Source organism: Papio anubis, chromosome 15, assembly GCF_008728515.1.
Source record: "Papio anubis isolate 15944 chromosome 15, Panubis1.0, whole genome shotgun sequence".
Lineage (NCBI taxonomy): Eukaryota > Metazoa > Chordata > Mammalia > Primates > Cercopithecidae > Papio > Papio anubis.
In genome coordinates, this window is record NC_044990.1 from 73,555,608 (window position 1) to 73,577,050 (window position 21,443).

Here is a 21,443-nt window from a genome sequence, read left to right on the forward strand (position 1 = left end):
TGTGCCCTGCAGCATGCCATTTTCTGGGGGCACAGAGATGAACATAAAATGCTCCCTGAATTTAACAGACTCAGGGTACTGTGAGATGGAATTATAAATCATGCCATCGTGCTATCTTCTTTTAAAAAAATTGTGGTAAAATACTCAAAAGTACTTTATGTACTCTTAAAATTGTAGTAAAATAACATCAAATTGATTATTATAATCACTTTAAAATGTACAGTTCAATTATATTAAATACATTCATGTTGTTGGGCAACCATCACCATCATCCATCTCTAAAACTCTGTTTATCTTACAAAACTGACACTCTATACCCATTAAACACTAACGCCTATTCCCCTACCCTGCCACCCACCATCCTACCTTCTGTCTCCATGACTGGCTACTCCAGGTACCCACTTGTAAGTGGAATCTTATAGCACCGTCCTTAGGTGTCTGGCCTAGTTCACTTAGCATACTGTCCTCAGAGCTCATCTATGTCACAGCATGTGTCAGAATCGCCTTCTTTTTAAGTCTGGATAATATTCCATTATGTGTGTGTATCACATTTGGTTTTTCCATTCCTCGGTCAATAGACACTTGGGCTGCTTCCACCTACTGCTCACTGCAAAAAATGGTGTTATGAACACGGGTGGACCACAAATGTTATATTAAAGAATCTGGCCAGGCATGGTGGCTCATGCCTGTAATCCTAGGCATGATTTGGGAGGCTAAGGTGGCTGATCACTTTAGCTCAGGAGTTCGAGACCAGCCATGGCCAACATGGCAAAACCCGGTCTCTACTAAAAATACAAAAATGAGTTGGGTGCCGTGGTGCACACCTGCAATCTCAGCTACTGAGGAGATTGAGGCAGGAGAATCGCTTGAACCTGGGAGGCGGAGGTCGCAGTGTGCCGGGAATGTGACATTGCACTCCAGCCTGGGTGACAGAGCAAGACTCTGTATCAGAAAAAGAATCTATAAGACAATATGGAGAACATAGTTTCAAAGAGGCAGAGATGTCTGAACTGACTGAAAAAGGGTGCACACTAGGAGCAAGGCAGACAGGTGCTTGGGGAGAAGGACAGCACCCTGAGGACAAGGGCTGTGTGTCCATATTGGGAGTTGTAAGGAGAGGGGTGGGAAGGGGAAGAGATTCTACTGTCTTGTTTGTTCTGGTTTAGTTCCTTCAAGAGGCTGTCCTAGTCCTAGCCAAGGGCCCCAGGCCACATATGAAAGGGACATTGCTGGTAGACTTAGTTGCCTGCAGAATGAGCTCACAAACCTCCACAGAGCCTCCCAAGCCCCTCCTTGCTTTCCTTTCACTGACTTTGAGTGAGTCTCTGGTGCCCTTACTGCCTCCAGCTTGGGGGTCTGACTTCTGAGCACTGATGGGGTCATGGGATCTGGGTCTTCCCTGGGGGCTGAGAGCCACACAGGTCCTGTTGGGGTGGGCCTGGGGCTCAGAAAGGTTGCAGCAGCTGCTCACCCAGGCCAGGAGCTGGCCATGTAAGGATCAGATCTGTGATTAAACTGTTTTAGAAAGAAAGAGTTTGCAGTGAGAGGGATGGGGAGGGAAAGCAAAACACAGGTTAAAGGAAGGCAAGAAAGACTAACAAAAGGGCCTGATATGGTTTGGCTGTGTCCCCACCCAAATCTCATCTTCAATTCCCACATGTTATGGGAGGGACCCAGTGGGAGGTAATTGGATCATGGGGGCAGGTCTTTCCCGTGGTGTTCTCATGATAGTGAGTGTCATGAGATCTGATGGTTTTATAAGGGGAAGTTTCCCTGCACAAACTCTCTCTTTTCCTACTGCCATCCATAGAAGATGTGACTTGCTCCCCCTTGCCTGCCATCATGATTCTGAGGCCTCCCCAACCACGTGGAACTTTAAGTCCATTAAACCTCTCTTTCTTCTGTAAATTGCCTAGTCCCAGGTATACCTTTATCAGCAGCGTGAAAACAGACTAACACAAGACCAAAGGACTGAGGAGGAGAAAGGCTGGAACAGAAGCTGCAGCAATGGAGAGGAAGAGAAGGACTTGAGAAATGCAACAAAGTAAAAATCAACAGAATTAGACATGGGAGTGTTGGTGACACAAAGCCAGAGTTGACTTCCAGGAAAAACCCATGAGTAATTAGGTGTCAAACAGAATATCCTGGGTCACATTAAGCTCCAGCCCTGAGGCCCGGGGCCCACCAACCACAATAAAGCAGTTCACAGCATGAAGAAAGAATGTTGGTATCCACATTCCATGGTCAGTTTCCAAGACAGGTTAACCTATGTACCACTAATCCCCTTCACACATCCACAAGGAAGACAGCAAGCACACAAAGCACTAAATCTTCTGAAATTGAGAAGAGGCAAGATGCTTTAAACAAACCTTTTCTCGTGATTTAATGAGTGCTGTCAGATGCTTCAGTACCAGAGGCCCATCTAGACTGTACATGAAGTTCACATTGTCAAAGATGATCACTCCTTCATGGGGCCAGGTCGGTGGCGGGCGTTTCTGATATTCCCAAGGTGCTTCTTTTTCAAGGTCTGTGTATTCAATCACTCTTTCTACTGAGATCATCTGAAAGAAATATGACATCCCCAGGGGTTAGGAATGGAGGGTGTCATTTATGGATGTTAAGAGACTGTCAAGGAAATGTTCTTCTTTCATACATAGTTGGTTAAGGAGAGAAGCAGGAGACAGACGAGGATGTTGATGACTTACAAATTTGGTTCATCACTGTGTAACAGCTTCACTTACAACCACTTCCTTCAACATCAGGTTAAAAGAATGAGAGAAATGAATGCTTAGATTTTGTTTATCCACTTTTCACATCTGTATTAAAGGCAAGAAAATTTTGTAAAGGAAAAGAATACTCACAGCCACCAATCAAGAATATTTTGCTGGCTGGGCGCGGTGGTCACGCCTATAATCCCAGCACTTTGGGAAGCCGAAGTGGGTGGATCACCTAAGGTAAGGAGTTTGAGACCAGCCTGGCCAACATGGTGAAACCCCATTTCTACTAAAAATACAAAAATTAGCTGGGTGTGGTGATGCATGCTTGTAATCCCAGTTACTCGGGAGGCTGAGGCAGGAGAATCACTTGAACCCGGGAGGCAGAGGTTGCAGTGAGCCAAGATCGCACCATTGCACTCCAGCCTGGGCGAGAAGAGCAAAACTCTGCCCCCTCACCCCAACCCCCATTAAATAATCTTTTGCTATAGAAGGATCACCTGATATAGATGGGTTAAATTGGATGATCATGAAACCTCACTGCAATAATTACTCAACTTTTGCTCTACAGGAAGAATGAAAAGATTTTCAGGTTCATTGCTTTTCTCCCTTTAGGGGAAGGTGCAAATATTTAAAACATTGATTAAAGCCTCCTATACCACCATAAACTAATACCCTTTGACTAACACCTTCCAAGAGGTGGCTTTCTGTACCACGAAGGCACACCAGCAAACCTCAGGCCTGCCTTCCTTCTGCTCATCACATAAGAGAGTAAACACTGGAACTGGGAGAGGAGGAGACCCATTAATTAAATATAAACAACCTCAAAATCCTGAAATCTTCTTTTACCAGGAATGAGGAATTACCCATTAAGAAACAAAAATAAACAGGCTTCTAAGAAATTAGCTTATATCCTCTCTAGAATTTCTGAACCTCCCTCCTACAGAGACATTTATTACATCTGAAAAAGCTTGTGATAAATATAAAACCTGCTGACATAGCAACCATAAGACTCAGAAAAAGATGTATATATTTTATTTTACATTAACTTAAAACAGATGGAGGATGGATCTTTCAAAAATCTGTTAGCAAAGATGTAAAAATTACAGTTTTAGTATTTCACATCAGAATGGCTTTTATACCTTTTAATGGCAAGGAGACTTGAAAAAGCAAAGAACATGAAGATAAATATTACCATATTCTCAACTTCGGCACTTTGTCGAACACACCACTGAAACATCCCCATGAGTGTGAGGGCATAGGACAGCGCCAAGCCCACCTGCCCGGCATCCAGAGCTACATAAGGAGGAAGAAGGGAATAAAGTCAGTCTCACTTCACACCTAGGCCTGGCTCCTTCTGCCACTTAGCAAGAGGAACCCTTCATGATGTCAAAACAATTCTCATATAATGACATTTATAGCTATACTTTTACCGTTTGTTGCTTGAGATCAAGAGACAATGGGGAAAACAACACTGTATATTCAGAAAAATTATTAGATGATTTTATGAATTCCAACAGGATCGACATACATTTAATTAACCGCATTATATATGCAAGAAATAATGTCATTATTCAGACATTCATTATTATGGTTTCAAAGCCCATTACATTATTCCACTTTCTACGTGCAATGCAACCACAGCTGGAAACCACTAAAAACAAAGCAATAGGTTGTAAGTGCCAACGCTTTTGAGACTAAAATACTACTCTCCTTGTTCCATTAATAAGTATTGTAATGCACCGTTGTTACTGGGGTGGTGAACTCATGCCATGCTTGTCTGGCACCTATGTGGCAGTGAAGATAATACTCTTTCCTGCTGAGAATTTTTCTCAACCTCATGCGCCAGGCAACTACAAACAATAGATACAAGCAGTTGGAAAGCTAACACCATAAGCTGGACAAAATGCTTCAGAATAAATTGGTTCTCTCTTCGCAACTACCAGACGCTAACAGGAATGTTCAGAATCTCAACTGCGCATACCTCAACCCATGCAAAGAAAGATGAAAGAAACCCCTCAAGACCCAAATGACTCCTTAAACGAGTCACACTGCTGAATCCTATCCAACCTGACACACCATAAATGATTTAAATACACTTCATTAGGACCAAACAGTTATGTAGTATTAGACAAGGTGGCAAGAGTGTAATTTAATAACTGTAAACACAGCTATAAATTGTAATCATACCATACATAGTTATTCACATCTGTACTTACTTTTCGCCAGAATCAGGGACCCAAAGGCAACGACGATGACAAACATGGCACAGATGGCATCCAGACGGACGGCGAACCAGCGGGATGTTGTCAAAAACAAGAACCAAGCCTCTGAATTTGAGAACGGTAACAAGCATGATGAATAAGTAGAACCGTATTAACTGCATTGGATGCGAGAGTGCGTTTTGCTCAGCTGAGCTACAGAAGATGTTTACACGGAGTTGGGCAGCAAAGTTGCACACCCAAGGAACCTGTAGATTCCAGAAAGCTAAGTGATACAGGCACTATACGATACACATACACAGTGGTATGTGATGGCTTTGAGTGAAGATGCATGCAAATATGAAACCCAGGAATATGATCCTAATAAAGAACTGAGAAAAACAGTCTCATAAGGACATCTCTTGAAGTGCTGAGAGGTACTTATGTGAAGTGCATCTCACGTGAAGTCCACCCACGCACATGATTGACTGTTCCAGTTCTCCAATAGCAGAGTGTAGTCCCCATTTACTTCTCCCATCTTCCATACTTACCAGAAGGCCCGCGCACACTATTGCTTAGGGACTGTGTCAAAATGACCTCACTAACAAGATTTGCATGTGGTTTTTTGTTTGTTGTTTGTTTGCTACTTCTTTTTTCCTTTTAGCATGTGGTTTTTAAAGTGCCATTTGATCAGCAAGATAAAATAAAGATTGGAATGATGGATCCAAGTTTTGTAGATTTGGTGGAAATTCTGAAATTTCCAAATCGAAAAGATCTTCGCTGATGCAAGGGTCAGCAAACTACAGCATGTGAGCCAGCACTTATTTTTGTAAATAAAGTTTTACTGAAACACAGTCACAGCCGTCTGCTGATGTATTGACGTCTGCTTTTGTGCTACAACAGCAAAGGTGGTTAACTGCAACAAAGACAATAATGGCACACAATGCCTAAAACATTTACTAGGTGGCCTTTTGCAGAAGACGTTTGCTGACAGAGCCACAGGCCATGCATGGTGAGAGAAGGACCCTGCAAGCCAGTCAGGAGGCACAAAGAAGAAACGGGCAGCAGCGATTCCGAGAGGAGTCCCAGCCCAGAAGAAGCGGATGGGCGGCGGGGGAGAGGAAGATGCGCAAAAAAGCAGGATGTGGGGCTGGGCCCTGAGGTGCCAGCCAACAAGCTCATCGGACCAGGGAAGTTAAGACAGAAAAAGCAGCAGAACCTGTCCTTTGAAACCATTTCCAGAAATGGACAGACCTGAATGTAAATCCTGGTGTGCATCAAACAGTTCCTGACACCTCCCTTCTGCTTTGTATGCCCGGATGGTCCAGAGGCCCTGGAGAGAAGATGATAAGTGGGAAAACACTGGGCTCCGAGCTGGGGAAACAGAGACAGAGAACACCGCTCAGTGAGGCTGGATGCAGGGAAACCAGCGGCCTCCCCAGCTCCATGGTCACGCATCTACCAAACAGCACACGCAGGCTTCCTTGGAGGCTTCATGTTTCAAAGAGAAATAAATGCTCCCAGTAGCCTGAGGGGGCCCTGCCACTCTAATCTCAAGCTCCTGCTCAAACCACACCTCATATAAGGGGCCTGGAAATAAATGTTTTATCTTTGACCACATTCAAATCTAGTTCTAATTCTTTCCTTCCTAACTCAGTCTTGCAGGTCCTTCTCCTCTCCGTACTCTTCCCTGACATCTCTTTAGACAGAAATGGTATTTCTCTGATTTTTGAGCCAGTAGGATTTTTAAAAACAATTCTCTGTTACAAGTACTCACCATATTGAATTACAATTAGCCATCTATGTGTCTCTCCCCACCTTAAATTGTTAATTTCTCAAGGGTCAGCTATAACCATTGCATCCTGGTAACTGAACGGTACCTGGCACAGGACAGGCACTCAGTAAGTAAGCTGAACAGACAGACAGTCACGTCCCTGCATCCTGGGGAATCTTCTGTGCCCACTCATGCTGGAAGAGTCCTTTATGAACCCCATGGACCTGGGTGCTGCAATGCCCTTGTGCTGTGCCCAAGGAACCTGCCCAGCCAAGATATCTCTGAATGGTCTTAACACTGGCTCCAGGAACCTGATGGATGTTTTTATGACTGCTGAAAACTTGTCCTGATGTCTGGAGGTCTCCATGGCATATGCCATTGCCTTTTTCAGAATCTGACTGTGGTCTCAGTGGGTTCATTGCCTCTACAGAATTTTAAAAGGTGAATTCTCTTTTGTGTGACTTCTTTTTTCTTTGGGAGCTGGATGTCCCGCGAGGTTCACTGACCAGCTGCTCTACCTTGGGCCATTGTGTTTGTGTGGTGTTATTTATTTAATTATTATTTTTTGAGATGGAGTTTTGTACTTTTACCCAGGCTAGAGTGCAGTGGTGTGATCTCGGTTCACTGCAACCTCCGCACCCACTCCCCGCCCTGCACTGGGTTCAAGAGATTCTCCTGCCTCAGCCTCCCGAGTAGCTGGGATTGTAAGCATCCACCACCACTTGCAACTATTTTTTGTATTTTTAGTAGAGATGGGGTTTTGCCATCTTGGCCAAGCTGGTCTCGAACTCCTGACCTCAGATGATCTGCCAGCCTCGGCCTTCCAAAGTGCTAGTGTTTTTTTTTGTTTATTTTTTTTGAGACAGGATTTTACTCTGTCATCCAGGCTGGGTGTAGTGGTGTGATCATAGCTCATGGCCACCTCAAATTCCTAGACTCAAGAGATCCTCCCACCTCAGGCTCCCAAGTAGCTGGGATGAGAGGTGCGCACCACCATGCCCAGATAATTTTTGAGTTTTTCATAGAGATGAGGGTCTTCCTCTTGCCTTGGCTTCCCAAAGTGCTGGGATTACAGGCAGGTGTGAGCCACCATTTCCAGCAGGCCATTGTGTTTCAAACACACAGTTTGATGACTACCAGGACATACCTCCCTCCTGCATGGCAGGGGACATGCAGGCTAGCTACTTTTGGGCAGGGATGAATTCCTGAGAGTTTCAATTGTCCACCATGAATGAGGCCATACTGGGGCAGGTGCATGTTGGGGACAAGTGACCTGGCACCATGTCTTTAACATTCTTTACTGGGATAAACAATTTATGCTTTATAATTAGCAAACACTGACTTTGTTACCTGTGAAGCTCCCAGAGAAGACCCTATTAGTAAAACATGGGGTGTCTGGGAGAATTTTTTTTTTTTTTTTTTAGACAGGGCCTGACTCTGTTGCCCAGGCTAGAGTGCAGTGGTGTGATCTTGGCTTACTGCAGCTGCAACCTCCCAGGCTCAAGTGATCCTCTCACCTCAGCCTCCTGAGTAGCTGGGACTACAGGTGTGCCACCACACTCAGTTAATTTTTGTATTTTTTGTAGACACTGGGTTTCGTCATGTTGCTCAGGCTGGTCTCGAACTCCTGGGCTTGAGCAATGAGGCTGCCTCAGCCACCCAAAGTGCTAGGATTACACGTGTGAGCCACCGCGCCTGCCCAATCTATCTTACAGGTGGTGGTTACATATGTTTTACAAAATGATGAGGGGGTAGAGTGGGAGTAAGGGGTGGAGGGAATGGAAAATTTAAGAGAAAAAAACTCTAACTCATTTTCTGGGTCGGACTCTTAGTCCAGCATCCTCCAGCACCCACATGCCCATCTGTGCTACAGCTGACTCAATACCGGTGTGCACACTGTACACACAGGCACTGCACATTTGGAGGTGCTGGGGTACCAGTGTGTCAAGACATGGGGGTTCCACATACATCAAGAGTCCAGAGTCCACAGTTCTGGAAGTGAAGAAGGAGCAGGCTGCCAGGTATGAGACACTGGGGTTCTGAGAAAGTGGGAAGCCCTGGGTTGGGGAAGGCAGATGGAGCTGCAGGTTACTGACTGTCCACCTATCCTCGGGGCTCTTTCCTGGCTGATACATCTGACTGGGGGCACTGTCTTTTAGGGGCCCTCTCCTGTGATAGTGCTTTAACAAACCAGACCTTCCCTGAGCATATATTCCCCACCAGAATGTGATCTGGCACTTCCCTTATATCTAATTCAGGCAGAGAGCCTCCCGCGAGTCCACAGGGTTCTCTCTGTTCTCTATCTCTGGCATCCACAATGTCCTCACTCTTCAACACGCACAGTAACCTTTTACTTGTTTTGTGTCAGCTTCGTATAACCTGTAAGTTTGCACTGGGAAGGTGGCAGGTGATATGACCATAAGAGGACTGAGCTGGTGCTTCTGTAAGAGAGGCTGGATGTTCTACACAGGTCTTTTCTGCACACCCCAGATGTTCTAACCTGCACCCTGGGACTTGGTCAATCTGGAAACAGGGTGATATTGGAAATAACACAAGAGAATTCCAAGCTCCATTTCTCTACAAAGAGTTTGGCTCCCAGTATTCAGAGAAATCACTAGAACCATGCTCTTACTTCCAGAGCAAGGGAGTGTTGTGACTGAACACGTCCAGCATATAGAGAATGCCACTGAGAAGGAAGGAGATGTGGCAGTCAGGGGGACGGAGTTCTGGAATGAAATCCTTCAACATGGCTATTGTCATTTGCTTTCCTTATCAGGAGATCCAAGCTGCCACTGTTTTATCTACAACTGGGTTTCAGGGCAGGATCAACTTGAGAAAGTAGGTACCATCCCAGTTTTGAACACCTGGGAATATCATGAAGATCAAGCTACACGCTTTAATTCACACCAAGTTACCAAGGTACAGCAGAAATCTGCAACCTTTGAAAAGATAGTCCTTTCTCTTTCACACCCCACTTAGGGCTGAGAGGGCTGCCAGTGAGGGTGAGCTGGGAGGTCTGCAAAGACAACTAACTAGCACCGAGGGAGAGCACATGCCAAGCCTCAGCTCTAATGCACTAGTCAGCAGTTTCTGGCTGACACAACCTGCCATTTCACAAGATCAACAGCTGTGTTTTCCACAACGCAGACAACTCTTTAGGTGGCACTCTACAGAGATTTTCTGTCTTCTCTGAAAAAGAACATGAAAAGGAATTGCATGCAAAGATCTGGTCTACCAGTCTTGCTGCAGGGTACTGATGCTGTGTGGGACCTTTGAGGGTTATTATGGTTTTAATTCTCAAGGCTATAGTGCCTCTGGTAGTTCCTGTATGTTCAAGGTTTCCAAGCAGTCTCAGGCAACCCTCATAAGAACCCAACAGGGAAAGTATTATATCCTTGACAGAGGGAAAAACAGACTTGAGGCATCAACAACGCTGCCCAACGCTGGGTGCAGTGGCTTATGCCTGTAATCCCAGCACTTTGGGAGGCCATGGCGGGTGGATCATCTGAGGTCAGGAGTTTGAGACCAGGCTGACCAATATGGTGAAACCAAGTCTCTACTAAAAACACAAAAATTAGCCAGGTGTGGCGGCATGTGCCTGTAGTCCCAGCTACTCAGGTGGCTGAGACAGGAAAATTGCTTGAATTCGGGAGGTGGCAGTTGCAGTGAGCCAAGATCATAGCCACTGCACTCCAGCCTGGGCGAAAGAGCGAGACTACATCTCAAAAAAGCAAAAACAAGAAAACAACAACAACAAAAACACTGCCCAAGGTTAAGTAAAGTAAGCCATGCAAGTGGTAGACTTGGGCATTGGACTCATATCTGTTTTATTTCCAAGGCTGTGCTTTTAATCTGAGCCACAGTATCTCAGAGACAGAATAATCAAAGATTCTCAGGCACCCTGAGGGCATTTTTCTCCAGACTTCGTAGCCCACATTTTAAAAATCCCCAAATCTTACTTAGCTAATATCCAATAGCCTTCCCTATTCCTGTGCCGCTTATTAACCACCTTGCATTGAACAAAGTCCCTGGGAATCTAGGATGAACAAACTCAAGGATCTTACAGTCTAAAAACATGGGACACATGAGTTCACGCTCATGGCAGACGTTGCTAGCAGATCACAATATCTTTACCAACAGAAATTTGATATGGCTTCACATTTCAGGCATTGCCAAATGAGCGGAGGTGGCTGGAGAAATGCAACCAAATGCCATTCCGGTTTTTATGCACTTCTCTATGACTGACTGTTGATATGGTCACTTTTGCAAAAATAAAATGATCAACTGCAGATTTTTTTTTTTAGTTTCATTCTCGTTACCCAGGCTGGAGTGTGTGCAATGGTGTGATCTTGGCTCACCTGAACCTCTGCCTCCCGGGTTCAAGTGATTCTCCTGCCTCAGCCTCCTGAGTAGCTGGGATTACAGGCATGTGTTACCATGCCCGGCTACTTTTGTATTTTTAATAGAGACAGGCTTTCTCTATGTTGGTCAGGCTGGTCTCGAACTCTTGACCTCAGGTGATCCGCCCGCCTCGGCCTCCCAAAGTGCCAGGATTACAGGCGTGAGCCACCACGCCTGGCCCAAATTTGTTATTAAGATTCCTTAAATGCCAGCTATGGCTCCAGAGGCAGTGTGGCAGTCCGACTGAGGCTTTGGAAATCCTTGAGGGCACAAGGATGAAGCTGGGTTATGCCTCCCTGCCATGGCAATCAGGCATCCTGCTTTCAGCTGGTCACTCCAGCAGTGGTCTCAAAAAACAGGATCCACTGCTGCTGAGAAGAAACAGTGGAACTGTGATTTATGGTAGAGACCCACCACCCTGGATGGATAACAATAAACAGTTCCAACCAACCAGCCCCTACAGTTGGTGATCTGAGGGCATGGAGAAAGAAACATGCATATTTAACTCATTGTTACAGCCAAGCGGGGCACAGGAACATCCAAATATGCCTCAGGGGCCATGATAAAGTTGTCAGAATCTCCACATGAAAATGTTTTCAAGCTTTAGGGTACATGCTGAAATTCAAGAGAGAAAATCCTACACTACTTCCCAAAAAGCCTTCCTAAGTCCCCTTTTCTGCACATCCACATGGATCGGATGTGGCTCTTGACACAGACAGAAGTCTACGTCAAGATGTTTCTTCTGGAACAACTGCTTCCTTCAACATACTACAGACTCCCTTAAAACAAGACTCTCGGATAACTTCATTTCATGAGCAGGCCCAAACATAAACATAAAATGCCTGCACAGCCTTGCTGTCCACACACAACGCTGGCTAGGGCCAGTGATCTGCACGAGGAAGGTCTCTCAGCAATTATACTCTGCCTTCCCTAGCAAGTCCTATTGGCCGAGTGTTACTCACACGTGGGCTCCACTGCTCGGCCTGCCCACTGAAAACCTTACAAGACTAGACCTCATGGTAGCTTAGCTGGTTTTCTTGACGATTGAAAAGTTTTTCTACAACTTTTATGGACTGTCATCCATTCTACTTCACGCAGACACTTAGGATAAATGCCTCTTAAGAGTTCACTGTTGGCCGGGCGCGGTGGCTCAAGTCTGTAATCCCAGCACTTTGGGAGGCCGAGATGGGCGGATCACGAGGTCAGGAGATCGAGACCAGCCTGGCTAACACGGTGAAACCCCGTCTCTACTAAAAAATACATAAAACTAGCCAGGCGTGGTGGCGGCGCCTGTAGTCCCAGCTACTTGGGAGGCTGAGGCAGGAGAATGGCGTAAACCCGGGAGGCGGAGCTTGCAGTGAGCTGAGATCCGGCCACTGCACTCCAGCCTGGGCGACAGAGCCAGACTCCGTCTCAAAAAAAAAAAAAAAAAAAAAAAAAAAAAAGAGTTCACTGTTGACCAGGTGCAGTGATACATGCCTGCAGTTCCAGCACTTTGGGAAGCTGAGGCAGGTGGATCACTTGAGGCCAGGAGTTAAAGACCAGCCTGGCCAACATAGTGGAACCCCATCTCTACTAAAAATAGAAAAATAGTGGGGTGTGGTGGTGCACACCTGTAATCCCAGCTACTTGGGAGGCTGAGATATGAGAAATGCTTGAACCCAGGAGGCGGAGGTTGCAGTGAGCCGAGATTGCGCCATTGCACTCCAGCCTGGGTGACAGCAAGACTCCATCTCAAAAAAAAAAAAAAAAAAAAAAGTTCATTGTTAAAAGAGAAACATATATACGTCACAACAAAAGACTGCTTTGTCCTGATAAGCTTCTATTTCCCACTCAGTAGAAGATACTGAAAATGATGGGACTCAATGTTTCTCTTCTAGGTGTGGCTTCCAGAGAGCTGAGTTGGCATTCATTTGCAGTAACTATCCACAGTGGAGCTTTCCTGATACAAATATCTTCCTTCTTTACTTTTTGGCTATTATCCTTACACCTTTTATTAAAAAGTAGAGCAATTCTACTTTTCTTATGAGTTTGTGTTTTAACAATGATGAAATATGTTAATTTGTGCATGCATAATGAGATGAACTCTGGATTATTTCGCCTCTGCGATTACATGTGGAATAGAGTGATTAATCATAAAATGTCTTCCTCATGATTCCAAAACTAGGAAGTTGAATAGAGCAACAGACTGTATGTTTTCTAAACTGATATCTCTCCTTGTGATCTAAGGGGATTATTTTCAGTGTCCATATATATATAAACAGCCTGAGGGGGAAAAACCTCAAACAGTGACATTAGAACAAGCACCGCTGGTAACAAATGGACAACTGAAAATAACAATGCTTATCTTTTCAAAACGTTTAAAACTGCAACTTACTACCCATTTTGTGAGTTTGCAAATGTCATAAATTTACCAAATACATTGCTTCTGACACCTCTTTTCCTTTCTCCATCCTTCTCATTTCCTTGTCATTTTAGCATCTTCAGGAAAAGAAAAACACCCTAATTATATTCCTTCTATATTAGTTCCACCATGATCAAATGTTTTATTTTTAAGAAAAATGTTTCATTAAATGCCAGCTTTGTGTAAGGAAGTATGTCATAAACAAGACATGAAGAGTCCCTGTCTTCATGGTGCTGACATTCCTGTAGAATATTATTCCCCATGTGTCCTTCACTCCTTCCTTGTTCCAAATTGCGAAGTTGCACGTTGCATGCTATCAATTCCATATGCTCCAAGGGACACAATAATTCATGATGGCCAATATGTTCGATTACCTAACGTTAGAGAAATTCTGGAAGACAGAGTCTGCCGAATTTCAGGGACGCTCCGTAATTACGGCATAAACGGAAGCTAGCTAGCATGTCTATACCAACTCGAGTTTCCATACTCACTTGTAGATTCCAGGCGTTTCACATCTCTTGATGTTTCCAAAAAATATCGCCGAAGAAAAATGAAAACGATTCCAAGGGGAACCAAGGGTATTGCGATCCAAGGAATCACAGCCACAGCCACAGAGACCACACCAACCACTTGTAGCAATGTCTGAAACAGCAGAAATAGATGCAGGTTTTCCCTATCATGTCTTCTTTTCAAAAATGCTTTCATGAGTTGTTGTTAGGATTATACTCCTTTCCCCAAAAGACTTACTGTAGTACCAGGGACTGCTTTTCCATTCAAAGGAATAACAAAAGTATAGGTGGTCCTGATGATATCCATTACACACCTGCCATGTGCCAAACACTATGATATGAACTTATCCCTTAGTTTTTTTTGTTTTTTGTTTTTTTCTTTTTTTTGAGATGGAGTCTTGCTCTGTCACCCAGGTTGGAGTGCAGTGGTGCCATCTCCTCTCACTGCAGCCTCCCGCTCCCATGTTCAAGTGATTCTCCTGCCTCAGTTTCCTGAGTAGCTGGGACTACAGGTGCCTGCCACCACGCCTGACTAATTTTTGTATTTTTAGTAGAGATGGGGGTTTCACCATATTGGTCAGGCTGGTCTCGAACTCCTGATCTCAAGTGATTTGCCCACCTCCACCTCCACCTCCCAAAGTGCTGGGATTACAAGCGTGAGCCACCACACCAGCCCCCATTAGTTCTTTTGATACACTCACCAGCCCCATGAGTCAGGCATTATTACTTTCCCTGCTTAACGGATGAGAAAACTGAGATTCAGAGTAGAATTTGAGTCCCAAACTACCATGAGTCAGTTGACGTTATCAGGGCAATGAGCAAGCAGGCATCACAGACAAGGAACCCAGAAACCTCAGCTATGCACGGGATAAGGAAGTGACTAACTGCAAATTCAGAGCTCAGAAAAAAGGAAGTAATTTAAATCTTCACCTTTGGAAGGGGGGAGTCGTCTCTCTTGGTATCTATCCTTTGCTAATATTTACTGAATGCTGATTGTGTATCTGGCTGTATATTAAATACACATGTATCAACTTGCTGAAATCTCACAATATCGCTATGAAGTAGTATTACTACACCATTTTACAGATGGAGACACTGAGGCACAAGGAGAAAAAAGTAACTTGATCAAGAACACACAGCAGCAGTCACAGAGCCGGGGAGCATGCATCGTCAGCCACTACATTTTAGCTTGTCCCCAGCATACGGCTAGATTTTTATTCATCAAGATACAATCCTTGAATTTGTCTTTAATTTTTCCTCCAAACACACTTATATAAGAAATTAGAGTTCATTAACATGCCCAATAAAAAACAGATAAGAGAAATGTAATAAAATTTTTACATGTTTTAAAAGATCTGAGACTTTTTAAATTACAATATATTGAAATTTGTATTGTCAGAAATTTTTGCTTTCTATTTATCTTATGTTTAGTAGCATTGAGGAAGAGGTTTGATAACAATAAAACAACTTAAAATGTCTAACAGTGTTTTTTTTTTAGCTTTAACACTTAGATATGCATTAAATTTTCCGCCATTAGGAGAGTATTTCAAATGTCTATTTCAGAGGCACGTGATGATGACAATAGCAAATGACATTTACGAGTTGTTTCTGGATGCAAGGCACTGTGTTAACGGGTCTGTGAATGTTCACTTACCCATCATCTCACCCAGCAAGGTGACGTTATCTTTGGAAATTACCTTGGTCTAAAAGGTGAAATACAAAAACAAAAGCAAGAAGCATAAAAACCCAAGACACTGGATGATGCTCATTTCAGTATTCATCTTTACTAGGAAACGTGATATCATGGCTTCAGGAAATATGAGTGTAACTCAAGTTAGTCCCTACCTACTCTGAAACCACAACGCTTGCTTCTTGAGAAGGATCGAACAGTAAGGGGCATGCAGATTCACATTACACATGCTCTGAGGCCTCCAAAGTTCACTGTCTTACATAAAAGTACATGACTTCAGCAGAAAGTACAGAGTGCTACAGAAATAATAAGGAGAGGCCAGGTGTGGTGGCTCACGCCTGTAATCCCAGCACTTTGGGAGGCCAAGGCAGGTGGATCACCTGAGGTCAGGAGTTTGAGACCAGCCTGGTCTCAAAAAAATTAGCCAGGTGTGATGCTGCGCACTCGAGAGGCTGAGGGAGAAGAACCACCTGAACCTGGGAGCCGGAGGTTGCAGTGAGCCGAGATAGCGCCACCACACTCCAGACCGGACGAGAGAGTGAGACTATGTCTCAAAAACCAAAACAAACAAAATCAAAGAAATATAAGGAGGAATACATGTACACTTTGTAGAGGTTTCTAAGGAAGACTTACAATTGATTTTCCCAGGCGAGTTTAACAGACAACCAGAAAGTACAGCATGAATAGTCATTTGCGGGTCGCAATCACGGTTTGCTTGCTGCGGGAACACAGGCAATTCTGGTTGTGTCTTCTCAGCACCATCACCTGCATCTCGACCCACTAGCCCAGCATCTGGCCCACTAGGCCACCCACAATTTTCTGTACCTAGCTGACAGCCAAGGTACAATTGCCCTACCCTCCCAAAAACCAAGAAGAGGCAACATGTCATAAGGCTTGCTTATATCCAAATCGTAGTACATATGTATTTCACATCCATTATCTAACTTCACTTTCATATCAAATCTAAATAGGAGGGATTATCATCTCCATTTACACAGGAGGAAACTGAGTCTCAGAGAGATTCAGTAAGTTCCTCAAAGACAGAAAATTCAGCCATACTGACCTTACGCTTGTTCTTCTAAGACACTATAGCCTACATACATGATTCATATTTTAAAAAAAATTTAATACCTAAATATACCTGTATTTTTATATTTTTTATATTTTTATATTTTATATTTTTGTTTTCTGTATCTTCTAGTTTTTTAGGTTATTTTGTGTGGTATGTGTGTGTGGTGTGTGTGGGTGGGTGTGTGGTGTGTGGTGTGTGTGTGTGTGGTGTGTGTGGTGTGTGTGTGGTGTGTGTGGGGTGTGGGTTGGGGGGGTGTGGGGGGGGGGGTGTGTGTGTGGTATGTGTGTGTGTGGTGTGTGGTGTGTGTGTGTGGGTGTGTGTGTGGTGTGGGTGTGTGGTGTGTGGTGTGTGTGTGTGTGGTTATATCTGGTCTCTCAGTGAGGTGACCACTCCCAGGCTCCCAGCTAATTAGGATATAACAGACTTCTCAGCTCAAAAGAAGAGCTGATCTTTAAAAAGTCTTAAAATATTTGCTAATAGAACATGGCAACATGTACTGATTTAAGAATTACTCTTTACATTTAAAAGTCATAAAAAGATGAGTTCTAGACCCAGAAAACAAAATGACTTAAGAAAAAAAGAACCACATTTTAATAAATATATAAAACCTCAGGACACAAAATGAAGGTTGACTACATTTCATATTCAATATCTATATTTGAATGGTAGTGAAAAATATAACATTTCCTCAGGCAGACTCTTCTAGAATTAATTTTGTATCCAAACATTACAGAATGGAACATATTCTTTTAACAAGCATAATTTTAACTACAATGCCTGTTTGGCATTTAACCACCAAACTGCTTTGAGTCCTGGAGAAATTTTTAGGTATCTATCCACTATTTACTTTAAACTTCATTCTGTGGGATTCTGTTCCAGCTAGTCTTTGTGAAGCTTGTGCCAGTGAACATGTTTTCTATAAACAGCAGTAAAAATGTATTCCTATTTTCTGCAAATAAATATGCCGTCCATCCTTCTGGCTCATTCTGTTCCTTATTTGAACTCTCCCTCTCTCTGTCATCCTTCTATTAGGTACAAGATGAAATATGTATTTAATCATGAGGCCACTTAATCAGTAGATGGTAGTTTCATGATTTGTTTATGGTATTAAAACATAAAATAATGATCATTAAGATTGCTAACACCTCATAGGAACTGGAAAGCTCTTAATTCTGCTGTCAACCACTTAAGAATTGTGTTCTAAGTTGTGATGAGTACAAATCGTCCAGATTGCTTTAAACGATTACTGACTTTGCAGAAGACAAAACTTAGGTGCAATAAACAAAGCAGGGTTCACTTCTTGGTGAGAAATATGGCAAGATTTTCTTCCAATTTACAGAGAAAAAAATTGCCAGCTAATTTTTGATCAGTAAGGTGTTTACTGATATGGTGGCAGAAGAAATTCTTCTACTTATTTATTTTGGGAACACATGAGACTAAAACAAAAAACAAATAAATAAACAAAAAACTGGCCAGGTGTGGTGGCTCACGCCTGTAATCCTATCACTCCGGGAGGCCAAGGCAAGCAGATTACCTGAGCTCGACACCAGCCTGGGCAACATGGCAAGACCCCATCTCTACTAAAAACACAAAACACTAGCTGGATGTGGTGGTGCATTCCTGCAGTCCCAGCTACTTGCGAGGCCGAGGCAGGAGAAACACTTGAACCCGGGAGGCGGAGGTTGCAGTGAGCCGAGATCATGCCACTGCACCCCAGCCTGGGTGACAGAGCAAGACTCTGTCTCGAAAAAAAAAAAAAGAAACCACTTCTCAATAAAATGACTAACATAACAGGTTGTGCTCCTGGCTAATACAGGATTTCTTCTGGAGCTACTAAAATTATGAACAGGGTATACAAACCTACAAGAATATTAAGAAATAAAAATGTAATTCTGTCAAGTCATTATCATTACCTTCAATTACAGGATGAATAGAAGCAAAAGGGACAATATGGAAGACACTTAAATGTAAGCTCCTAAACCCAAATACTGACAGCATCAGCACTAAGTCAGCAGATGTAAATTATGTGCTACTGTAGCACCTCACCTGCCTCAGGGAGTTCAGAGGTCAACTCTGGTTCCCAGGTCCCACCTGGGGAGATCTCTACTTTATTACCTGTTTTTGTTTGTTTGTTTGTTTGACCTCATCCAACCCAGTGAATGCCTTTATATCAGAACTTTATGGAGTGTTGGTATGTCTTCTGTGTATGACAAGGTCTAAACAAACATTCTCTAAGCTTTTCTAAGCTTGTCCTTCCCTTGGGATACATTAATCACTCCTTTCATCGCTAATACACTGATCTGATCTTTTCACATCCAGCGCTGGTACCTGTGTCGGACTTCAGTTAGTGCTTAATCCTGAGTCCCAGCTAATTCCAATGAAGAGTGAATGGTGTGAGGCATTACAGCAATGTGGTGCACCTCCTCCTTCCTTTGTGGTCAGTATACCTCACTAATAGATGGTTTCCTTTGTACATTTTTTCCATGTTAATGTTTATTATGAAATTCAAGGCTGAAGTCCATCTATATGCTACCTTAAAAATAAACACCTTAAAAAAAAAGGCATATAAAAGTAGAAATAAATATAAGTTTTAACCCACTTATCTTAATAACTGATATAACAAGCACATAAAAATCGATAGAGAAAATTTGAAAACATGGTTAATAAACTTGACCTAATGATGACCTAAAGGCTACAATACTATAGCCAATAACTGCATCATACACACTTTTCAAGTGCATCTTTATTATGCCATAAAGCAAGTATCAGCAAACTTCAAGAGACAAAAATTATACAGAACATATTCTGACATAAGTGGGTTTAACAAGAAATCAATGTAATTAGAAATGTAACTAGAAATGTTAGGAATTCAGCAATATACTTCTATATAACACCTGTTTCAAAGAAATTACAATGAAATTAGAAACTTTTCAAATAAAAGAAAATGAAAACCTAGTAATATTAAAATTTCAGGACTGCAACTAATGCTGTTTACAAGTAAAATTATTCCTTCAAACTGTTTTTTTTTTTTTTTAAAGAGAGGCTAAAAGGATCTAAAAATATACCTTACAAAGATAGAAAAATAGTAGCATAATAAATTAAAATCTGAGAAAAATGGAAATTAGAAAGAAGGAGAAAATGGTTAAATAGAAAATTAATTTGAAGGAGAAAAATCAACAAACCCAAAGCCTCATTATATAAAAAAACTGATGAAATCAATAAACTTCGAAAAGACTAATTAAGAAAAAAAGAGAGGAAAATTATCATTATCATGAATTAACAGGGAATAACAGAAGAGGTACTATAGGCATTAAAAAGAATATATAATAAACACTGTTCCAATAAATAAATTAAAAATTTTGATGTAAAAGGCAAATTTCTGGAAAAATGATGGGCAAAGACTGACATAATAAAAAACCTAAATCTGAATAATTCTATTATTGAATTTAAGAATATGAATCCACAACACAAAAATTTCCCACAGAAAAAACAAAGATGGGTCACAAGATGATTTTGCACAAGTTTTATCAAATTCTTCCAGAGAACTGAAATCCAGCATTATCCTGATATAAAAACCAAAGAAGGGAAAATTATAAACAAAACTGTTTTAAGAACACTAAGGCCGGGCACAGTGGCTCATATCTGTAATCCCAGCACTTTGGGAGGCCGAAGAGGGCGGATCACAGGGTCAGGAGTTTGAGACCAGCCTGGCCAACATGGCGAAACCCTGTCTCTACTAAAAGTACAAAAATTAGCCAGGCGTGGTGGCAGGCACCTGTAATCCCAGCTACCTGGGAGGCTGAGGCAGGAGAATCACTTGAAACCAGAAGCCTAGATCACACCACTGCACTCCAGCTTGGGTGAAAAAGAAAAAAAGAAAAAAAACACACACTAAATAACATACTAAATACATTGAATCTAAGAACATAAAAAATAATTATACTTTATAAGCTGTGTTTACACCAGTAATGCAAGCCTGAGTTAAGATCTGACAATTAATCAATGAATGCTATTTATCAGGTTAATGAAACAGGAAGAACCACATGATTATATAAATAGTGGCAAGAAGACACCGGGGCTTGAACCTGGGAGAGGAAGGCTGCAGTGAGCTGAGGTCATGCCACTGCACTCCAGCCTGGGTGACAGTGAGACTCTGTCTCAAAAAGAAAAAAGAAAAGAAAAGAAAAGAAAAAGCCAGTCCCAAAAGGTGGGATCATGGCAGACGAGAGGCAGGACTAGATTGCAGCTCTGACTCGGACTGACGGAGCAGTGTGCGGAGGCTCGCATTGTGAACTTTAGCTCCAGATTGACTGCAAGAACAAACCAGTAATCCCAAAAGGAGCCACAGACCGTTTGAAGGAAGTGGACTGCTACTGCAGGACCTGGGAGACACCCCAAACACTCTGCAGCAAGTCCCACCAGAGGAGAGTCTGAGCTCAGACATGCCTAGCCCTGTCCCACACCTGATGGTCCTTCCCTACGCCTCCTGGTAGTGGAAGACAAAGGGCATATAATCCTGGGAGTCTTAGGGTCCTGTGCACTGCTGGTTCCTTGTCATACTACCATAGCTGATGCTCTCCGGGAAGTGCTACCTTCTGACAGGAGGCCAACCAGTACAAAAATAGAGCATTAAACCAAAGCTAAGAACCGTCATGGAGTCCATTGCACCCCCCTACCA

General features: G+C 42.9%; 1 protein-coding gene across 7 annotated transcripts in view; it reads right to left on the minus strand.

Annotated features, from left to right (window-relative positions):
• Positions 1-21,443, minus strand: part of ABCC4 (ATP binding cassette subfamily C member 4) — a 291,475-nt gene that overhangs the window by 52,983 nt on the left and 217,049 nt on the right. For all 7 annotated transcript variants that reach the window (XM_031655600.1, XM_009192090.4, XM_009192089.4 and 4 more), the window contains 5 exons: positions 13,986-14,136; positions 6,170-6,289; positions 4,934-5,044; positions 3,910-4,010; positions 2,370-2,561 (listed from right to left, as the gene is read on the minus strand). In XM_031655600.1, the coding sequence (XP_031511460.1) occupies positions 2,370-2,561; positions 3,910-4,010; positions 4,934-5,044; positions 6,170-6,289; positions 13,986-14,136 (675 nt within the window). The remainder of the gene's footprint in view (positions 1-2,369; positions 2,562-3,909; positions 4,011-4,933; positions 5,045-6,169; positions 6,290-13,985; positions 14,137-21,443) is intronic.